Raw genomic sequence first — 10,094 nt, 5'->3', positions numbered from 1 at the left:
ATATGATTTTGTGAGACAAACCTAATTTATTTTCCTGTATTTCTATCTCTAAATAATGTGCACTTTCCATTTTCTCGCACGGCTCATCTGCAAAGCCTAGATTTCATTATAGTCCGGGTTTTATAAATAGCTCCAATTTTTAAAGAGGTCATGTCATAAAAGTGTGAAATCGTACTGTAACACAAAATATTTCTTGAAACTAAGTTACACAAAAGCTTCACAATCCAGCTGGATCTTAGTGGACCAATTTGAAATAAAAAAGTAAAAATTATGCAACACTAAGGATGTAATAAAGCAGTACTTCATGATACCCCTGTTTGCCTGTGCGTTTTGATCATGAACATCATACTATGTATTTTATTGAAATACTGTAATTTCTGTATAAGGTTTCAAATGCTGCCAGTATCATATATCTACAAAACGATACTGTACTGTTGGTCATAAAACATGTCCTAAGAATGATGCATATGTAGCTCTGTCCCACAAGAATCAATTTAACAGTGACCTCCAAAGCGGAAACATTCTTTTGTTCTCTATAATGTCCTGGATATTACTAAAATCCTGACACAGTCCAGATCCACAAATCATCCCTCTGCAGGACGGACAAAATTACTGAAGAAACTACACATTTATAGTCTGTAACATTATCCATGCGGTCCTTCTTGGTTGTTTGAATGCTTGAGGCTGTCTGTTGTATTACATTTGAATGCCTTTTAAATTGAAATTGAAATCTAATATGTACATTAATATGTAGGATTGTGTTAGTTATATAGTCCCTGGCCCCATTCCGGCAAAGTCCAAGACAAAGTGTATAACCATTAAATCAGTCAGAAGCACCATCATTTTCAATAGCATGGTCATGGGTGTTAACTCTCATAAATGATGGTCGTTGAGGCATGACTTGAAGCACGTCAAATACGTCAACGCACACAATATTGGCATTAAACCATTCTAAGACACTCAAATGTGTGCAATGCCTCAGCTGTGATTGATGATTATTTTCGCCATGTGGAACAATTTATTGGATATTTTTCTCTCCCACGGGAGATGTTTAGAGATTTGTGTGCATACAACCTAATGCTGCCCCGAAATGAATGGCTAAACTAGAGCACGTTTGTGTCTAAACTAGTGTTTGTATTTGCAGAAAGTAAAGTCTGTGCGGAGAGGGGTGATGTTTGTTTATTTTACCAACAAATGGCGAAGGGGATGTTTCACGCCATGGGTGAGCTCCAGGAGTCATGTGTTTGGATCTTCTGTAAACGCAAAAGAATGTTGCACTGGGACCACTTATGTAGATGGGAATGTTTTTTATTATTCCCCGTCTTTCTGGTCATTTATGTAGAAGACCGAGAATGAAGACCAGGCAAGCGGGTTGTTTTGAAACCTCTCACGTTGATGTGTTGAAAAGACTTCCATGCATCAAACACTAGATCGTGCTTTGGGGAGACGACAAACAGTGTTGTTCCATCAACATTACAGGATGGATGTTTTGATGAATGAAGTCATCAGTCATTCCAATTTGTAAATTGTTGAGGAAAAACTCCCACCCACAGTGCATGGGAACTGAATACTTCCGAGTGCATATATAAATTCATAACGGTCGCCGTATTTTATGCAGGATATTCAAAAAGAATTTGTCAATTTATCACATGTTATTGCAGTTGTTGGAAGTGCGTGATGATATATACCACACTAACATCAACAACGTGACACAAAGGTTTACACTCTAGATTCTGATTGGGTGACACGCATTACAATTCATTAAGCCCAAACTAAGTTGTGCTATATACAGGGATATAAATTCACTCACGATATACGACATTTTTTTAGAGAATGCTGCCACAAGGTATGGTGGTAGGAGCAAATAAGAACTTCTTGTTTACATTACAAGTTATTCAAAATTGTGATACGTTTTTATTAAATAAAATTCGATCAAAGTAAATGTAAGTGCAATAAAATATATAATAGTTATTAAAGTAGTAACCCGTGAGCGTACACCTTTTACCTGCAGGATATTGTCCAGTTTGGTTTACTCCGAGGATCGCGGGGAGTCATGTGAGGGTGACCAGCAGAGGGAAGTGTTTTACTATTTCCACCTCCTCTCAATCACTTCATATTCTTTCTCAGACTGACAGCCCTGCCTGAATCCACGTATGAAATGTAAACAGTAACTTCTGTTATAAATAACACGATTCGCTCTGCTGAAATGTGTAACGATAGAAGTGTATCACAGCCGCGTTCAGATAACGGCGGCAAAGCTGCCTGACGTCAAATCTTGACCCGAGTGTTTCTGTCACGGTGCTTCTCTACACAAAATATGCAAATGGGGTAGAAATAAGTTTACCTGGTAAACGTTTTACCTCACATTCGATAATATCACGCTGGTACATTGCGGTTTACCGGTTAGACGGTCTCTGTAAACCTAGAGTTTCATCTCGTCTGCCAACTTAATCCTCACCTCGGAGTTAACTTTGCGCAATGGCGATTTAAATCCTCCTACTCGATCCTCACTAGCGCGGTAACCCCGCCTCCTCTGACGTCACCGCAAATTCGGATCTCTCCTCGCGCTCTTCACTATTACAGTTCAGGTTGTGGCAGCATTGCCTGAAGTCCTTCAAACACGGGGATTGTTGCCATATACTGGAGAATCAACCCATTTGTTTTCCGGGAAACCTATTCATTGCACGGTGTGAAAGACGAGCGGATTTCTGCTCCGTTCCAGCTAAAATAATCTGATAATCCCGGACTCCCAAATTGAGGGATCTGACCGGGACCGGTGGGACACATTCTGGTTACTGTTACTGCGCCAAACAAAGTACAGAAGAGTCTTCCTACACACATTTGTACTGTGGAGCGAACGGAACGGATGCATAAAGCGCCTCCGGTATTCTGGGTATTGTTATTAAGCCTCTCTTTCTGGAGACTGCGTTCGGCGTTTGGGATGCGTGTTTTACAGCGGGATCTCCTGGAAACTGCTGTTATCTGAACTTATCCGCATCGTCGAGTGCTTTCTCACGACTTTCCGATCTGCACAACCCGACAGAGAGTCGTGCCGCTCGAGGAGCATCTGTTCGCAATTACACGGGCTTTGGATGTGATCTAGATACCTGGCCGTACTCAACTCCGCATACACTCACTCGCTTTTGTCGCGGAGCCACTAGGACGTTGCGTTACGTGCAGTTTTGTTTAGAGTTGAAGAGGAGCGCATCCATCCGTCCTATCGCGAAGGGCTGGACTGAAGCGGATTCTGTCGAAGTTGCATGAATTGCAGAGCCGCTCTTGCAGATCGCCGTAGCAGATCGGATATTTGGCGCAAAGCGTAAAGTGCGATGGCGATGTTGGCGACTTTTTGGATACTCCTGCTGGTCGCTTTGAACGCTCCAGGTAAGTCCTTGAGGTCCAGTGGACGATTGCAAAGTTAAATGCAGAACAGTCCGGGGGTTGGAAGTGTTTGATGGACTAAGGTGCGCTGTATCGTCGTCTTTGTCAGAGCATCATCGGACGCACTTGAGATACTAAAGAAATCGGCATGTGACGTTAATGATAATGCGTAACAGCGCGCATCTAGTCCAACCAAACCCCCGATGCTTGAGTATTTTTTAATTGAGATAAACGGGCGCAAACGGAATACACAAAAGCATGAGATGCAGGCAGATGGCGACAGTGATGCTGCCTTAGATTATCGCGAAGCCTGTTTATTGGACATTTTTGGAAAGCTCAGATGAAACATGAGTAAACTAGTTCTCAAGAGAGACCGAACATTATACTTAACAAGTCATCAATCATGATTATCGTATTTTTTATTACATCATTAAATGAATGATTGGCATATGGATGAAGGAACCTATTTTAATGACCTTATTCGCACGAAAAACACGTAACCGACCGCGTTTAGGATTTAGCATTTTCAAGCTTTAAAGGTGTTCAGAATTTAAAACGGACATAAGTCATCCAAATGAGAAATTGTAAGTAAATAACTGGAGCCGAGTAAATAAATCATTTATTTTTAAAGCTGCTTTGAAACGGTGCGAATTGTGAAAAGCGATATATAAATAAAATTGAATTGAATTTATGCTGGCCGGTTTATATAAACTGTTCGGTTTTAGCATTGATTTCCCACGGCTCAAAATGTCAGTTATTGTCTTTTAGAAATCAATTAATTGTAGTAATTTAAAAGGCTAATGCTGTTCTTAGAACATGTGATGTGTTCTAGTCACGTTTAATGAGTTAATTGACTATTGGATGTCAGATTAAAGCCAGAGCACTTTGTCTGTGAGTGATGTATGGGTGTGACCCCTCTGTGAAGATCAGAAAGGCTGACTTCCCCGTTCACGTTCTCTACCTGGGTTTCTAAAAGCATCTCTTCCTGTGAAACAAATGCATCACATCACACGCAGTGACACAATAACCTGATTCAGATATACAACTTCTCTTTGAAGGTATCCGGTTTCTTTATCATCAAGACAATCCAATTTATGTGCTTTCCCATAGTCTGACTGTACTACCTATTGGCACAGTGTTAGGTGTTTAATAAACTGCTCTTGGGAGTATATTTTCCAATCAATACTGCACCGCTGACCTCTAATGTTGTAAACAAACCGTCTGATGTATCGGCCGCTCTAAAAGCTCATCTCTGCCCCCACTGGCTTTGTAGAAAAAAACGCTAAGCCAGTCCAAACAGCTGTGTGAGGTCAACTGAGTGAAAGGCCAATGTAGGAACCCATGCGCTTCCTTTCCGCAAAAAGTTCTTAGTTCCTTTTCATGACTCTTGTTCACTCTTAAATGATATAGAGTCTTGAGATTAAATGTGATTAAAACATTCAAGAGCCGTTATTTCAAGGCCTCAACGTACCTCTGATCATTGAGGTGATAGAACCTTTCAATAAAAGTTTAGCTCATGGCAAAGAAATGTAAAGGAGCTAAATGTTTTTGCTTGAAATTCTTTGTTTTTTTCACGTTTATTGAATGTCTCCGTTATGTACAGTACTGTGTACAGTTGAAAACATCTTTGCTTGCACATGTTGCCTTTGGCTTGACTCCAAAAACAGAAGAACCTTGTTTGAACCATACAGCCTCCAAAATGTTTGTCTGCATGTGTGTGTGTTCCCATAATCTGAAAGGCTGTTTCCAGATCCTGTATCCCTGTGTCATGTGCTTCAGTTAAACCTTTTGTGTGACGTGTTGTTTATCAAGTGCGTAGTGGTTCTCAACTGGCAAGTCTGTTTCTGATAGGGAGAAAACAATGCTAGCCGTATAAAAGGTGGTGAAAACACTTCCTATGTCGTGTGAATTAGTTGTCGTGTTCATGTAAGCTCCGGTGTAAGTCATATGTCATCTTGGTAAAAGTCGGACAAACTAGACGTTTAACGTCAGCACGGACATGTTGCGTGTCATGCCATGGTTCTTGAAACGAACAAATATGTGGAAAGATAAATATTTATAAATTGTTTGTTTTAGGATCATTTTTGTTTAATTCTGAATATTAAACACATTTGGTGCCGTGTGATGTCGCCACTTCATGTCCAAAGTAAAACCTGATCCCCGAAGCAACCCGAACCAGATGAGAGCCACAGAAACCACTGTAAGCAAAATTGTTGGTTACATAAGTGTTGGTTTAGGTTGTTTGAGCTTTCACACTATTAAAAGAGTCTGCATTTGAACTTTTATTGCCACGAGTAAGGAATGACTCCAGAATGAATTAATTTGCTTGCATATTACACCATTAGCAATCACTGGTCCCTTAACCGAGCAAAATATTTGACCTTCTTGACATTAATGAAATGCATAAAACCATTAATTTCATCGCAGGCTATAATTTATTACTTCAAAGTCATGAAATACAATTCCGACCTGAAAATAGGCTGGGAAAGGTTGAGAGCTCACATGAAGGCATGTTGCAAAGATCCATTCAGCCGAGATCTCAAAGCAAACAAACCCGGCCAAGCCCTGTTTACATTCGTCCTACGCTAAAGACACCTTGCACATTTAAACAATATACACAACACAGGCCTACTGAACACATTCCCTTTTGTCCACTGTGTTCGTAAGCCACTTGCCATACAATTAACAGCTGGCGTGAGGGTCTTAAGAGACATCTGGTTATTATTGTTGCTCTTCATGTGGCAAAGTAATCACTCGAGATGAATCGACTCTACGGGCACATGTGCATGTTAAAACTGGTCCCAAACACGTGCAGCCACATGTACTTCACAAACCAGTGCAGTGACGCTGAGTCATTTCAACAATCATGATGAATTATGTAGAAAGCGGTGCTACGTTTGATCGTGTGAATCGACATCCAAGCATGGATAGAAGGGTCATAGTTGAATATTCTGAGACTGTCAAGTTGGATCCCGCAGAACTATCTATTAATAGGATCTATTAATAGGGCGATTTGCACACTGTTGTTTGTAATGAGGCCCCAAGAATCCTTCGGGTGTGCTGATCTATTGATAATGCCTGAAACGGCTCAGCGCTAGGCCAGATCAATCAATTGATTGATGCTTTATGAACTCGCCTGTCTTTTTTAGGGAAATGTATTCCTTAACCCAACGGTTTTCCTTCAGATGCTGCTGTTTGCATCGTGTAAAGTGAATTTTGATCTCGGGTTGTGTTTTTTATGAGTTGCGATACAGCATGTCTGTAATTCCCCTTTTTATCTAAAAACACAAGGGATGGCAAATCTACTCAATGGAGAGATTTCTAAGCTAAATTTCATTCTACATGGCAAATCAGATTAGATGGAGGAGCAGATTGATGGAATGTACTGCGTCATTTCATAGCGAATACATGATTTACAGATATCCCCGTGAGAGGTGAAACAGATGGTATACGGACACTGTCTCTTAACCTTCCGTTTTTGGCAAATCAACAATGATAACCTAAATTATAATTTCCTCTAGTGGCATTGCTTTTTAACAGGATGGAAAGCCTTTAAAGCGATGTAACCGTTTGTCATGCGTGTGCCGTATGAGGGAATATTTCATGGGAAACCCTTGACTTATACTTTAATTATGTGTGAGCCCATCACAAACATCAGTTTGACTGAAAGGGATGTTTCAAGGTGAAATTCAAAGGAAAGTGGTGTGTGTGTGTCGTAGGCAGTCAAGGTAGATCCAGGGTAGGGATATGGCACAATGCCCCAAATGCTTTTCCATTTGCTTGAGGAGCACTTTCAGGTACCGCATGTATTTAACGAAAGGTGCTTTATTAATGGAGCTCATAAATGGAATAAATTCCTAGATTGCGCAGCAGATTTGTTTCATCCAAATTCTTTTGATGATTGATTTAGCTACAAATTGCAGGTTTCAGCATGTCAATCGGTTGAAAAAAAAGAGCTGATTGAGTCCGTTTTTGCATGTTGCTCATGTTAATGGTAAGCTAGACATTTAAGTCAGACACAATTCTCAACTAATTTAAATCGTAATATCAATAATGCCAAATATCAATAATGAACCTGCTTTTACGTTGTATCAGAACTGTGCTTAGTGAAATCAATTATAAAGGGGATTTCAACAAAGGCAAATTACTTTGTACATGAATTGTCATAACAAATGCTTGGAATGTTTGGAACTACTTGGAATAACATTACCATAGTAAGTACAACATACTTCAATATTTTAAACTGTAGTGTACCTCATCAATTCTCTTTAGTGAATATTAGTGATATCGTGTACATTAACAAAGTGTAGTGACTGTTACTGTATACTCTGCCATTTTTCATGTGGTTTGATAAATGAAACTTGAATTGTTTCCAAAAAAACGGGAACGAACTGAACGTTTCATGTTTATTTCAACATTTCACTTGTCTCAAGACATAACGCCCGGCTTGCTTTGGTACCCACAAGTCCTTTTTCTAGAGAACGCGACACAGCTGATTTTGCGCGTTGCGCTCTTTGATCAGAGAGTCTTGCCTGATTTGTGTGGAGATGATCCGCTGGTTCAAGTAAAAGATCAGGATTAGTTTCCTGGCTGCAGGAATCATGTATGAATTTCGTTTGAAGTGGTTCAATCAAGAAGAGAAGAACATCTTGTGATATTCCCCCCCTTGCCTGTTTTGATTATCCTATTGACCGTGAAAGTCATATTCAAGTGGCATTTTTCATTTGTGAGTTTTGCCAACGTTCTCTAAATTGCTATGATGAGCAATAACAGATAGCCTGAGGTCTTTGCCCCAAATGTGCAAAATGTTTTTTTCAGCGAGGGAAAAATTTGTCGTTCCATGCAAACGCTCAGAACCCTTTTGGGTTTACGCTTTTCTTTGTGTAAAGACAGGAATTCAGTCATTCACATTAGGGTCAAAGGTCACCCTTTGAAGGTTTAAGTGATATACAAGCTGTTTTGACCCACACAATAAATGGTTGAACTGGCAAACAAGTGCGTTGTGTTTGTGCCTGTGGGTGTAAAACCATCGCTTGTTCACCCCACCCATTAAAAACTGTGCTGAATTTAGACAGATGGCTACCGCTCCTCAGTTGTATTTCCAAACGTTTGAAAATGTTGTTTTGCCCAGTTAAGCATGAATAAATAAAAAAAGTTAATTATTTTTGCATTGGGTTACTTTTACGTGAGTCCCACACCACTTTAAAGACATTTTTGTGCACATTAAATATGAATTAAGTTTAAAACAGCTTGATAAAAGGTTAATGGACAAAACCTCAGTTTCGAAAATAGAAGCCATGTTCTGAAGCCTTTAACACATTTAACTGCTTTTCTTTGAAGGCGTTTAACAATGTGATACATAAAATAGCCACCTTCTATTGTATTGGGTTCATTTGTGACAGCATGCCTGTTCATTGAAATGGAGTTTGGTTGTGCATTTTTAAGGAATTATGTAGGCAGTTCTTAACCATAAAAAAAGATTCTTGCAACAAGGAAAGAATTTGGTTATTTCTTTCACTAGCCTTATTATATATGCATATTTAGGTATTTGTTATGCAAACAAATTGTATTTCATTTGAAGTGGCATTGTTCACTTGTTATGGAAGGTTATTTTGTCTTGTGCTGAGTGCTTTATGCCTGAAATGTATATGAGTCGAATGCTGCAGAGCATATACACTGGCTCGTCTTAAAAAAAAAATCTTTAGGCATCTTTTGCACACTGTCATTCACAGGCCTATCACAGGCATACCTTAGATAGATGCCTTGCTTGCTTCAAGAGCATCCCAAGCATCCCGTTTTATTGTTAATCTTTTAATTACCGCAGTGTAAAGAACAAAGTTAGGAGTGATTTACTTGTAACAGAATGTTGTTCGAGGATCAGGAGAGGATGGGTTTCCACGCCTCATCATTAAGCAGAAATTATCTGTAAGGTCTGCCCAGCCATTCCTGAAATTAACAGCGTGGAAAGCTATTAACGTGATCCGTCCACAGCGGTGCTCAAAATGAAATTGCATGTGCCAAAACAGAAAGAAGCAAACTCTGTATGCTTCAGTAGGTAGAATATATTGTCTGGACAAATGCTGAAAATCGCAAAACGCTAGGGTGTCAAAACATGATCTCGCTATATATTGTTCGGCCGTGCTTGTCCAATTCTGTGTTGTGGTCGTGTTGGTTTCGCATAGCCAGACTTTTGACACACGGAAAACGTCTGTACCAGATTATTTTATTTCACTTGTCTGACTCACCGTCTGAATGACTCTTACCATGAGCAACTACTGTTAATTTTGGTTTTGTATGGTAGAGTTTATCGGAAATATATTAAAACCAACCCGCTACTAGCCTGCAGAATTAAGTAATTCCCAGAAAAGCTCATTGTATGAACCTGTTAACTTTGCTCTTTCTTCTGCAAGTTGTGTAAAACCAGCAAATCGCATTAGAGCTTACATTTTGGAGATTTCAGAATTAATGCCATTTTCTTCAGAGAACCGAGTATAAGTTTCCCTCCCGTGTCACTTCCTGTCGGATTGCTATTTAATTGTCTGCGCTTTACTGTGTGTTCAGGGTGGCTGGGATAGGTCTATATATTCAGTCATAAAGATCATTGCCTCTCAGGCAAGTTAAAGCGATTTTCCTGACTCCAAATCCTCATCTTAGTTGGATTAAACATTTCCAATGATCGATGAGCATCAGCCAGTGCAATGCAATTATTCACA

The 10,094-nt window shown here is 39.7% G+C and overlaps 1 protein-coding gene across 10 annotated transcripts in view; it reads left to right on the top strand.

Annotated features, from left to right (window-relative positions):
• The first annotated feature begins 2,538 nt into the window (after nucleotides 1-2,538).
• nectin1b (nectin cell adhesion molecule 1b) overlaps nucleotides 2,539-10,094 on the top strand; it is a 182,594-nt gene continuing 175,038 nt past the window's right edge. For 5 of the 10 annotated variants that reach the window (XR_013787244.1, XM_079466440.1, XM_079466441.1 and 2 more), the window contains exon 1: nucleotides 2,582-3,384. Coding sequence is in view for 6 of the 10 variants with exons in the window: in XM_079466440.1 (XP_079322566.1) it covers nucleotides 3,330-3,384 (55 nt within the window). In the remaining 4 variants the exon portion in view is untranslated. Of the gene's footprint in view, nucleotides 3,385-10,094 lie in introns of all 10 variants that reach the window. The other 5 variants (XR_013787242.1, XR_013787243.1, XR_013787245.1 and 2 more) reach the window with 2 other exon arrangements.

This window comes from Barbatula barbatula (assembly GCF_947034865.1).
Source record: "Barbatula barbatula genome assembly, chromosome: 10".
Lineage (NCBI taxonomy): Eukaryota > Metazoa > Chordata > Actinopteri > Cypriniformes > Nemacheilidae > Barbatula > Barbatula barbatula.
The sequence above is the reverse complement of the archived record's forward strand: the minus strand, read 5'-3'. Positions and strand labels throughout refer to the sequence as shown.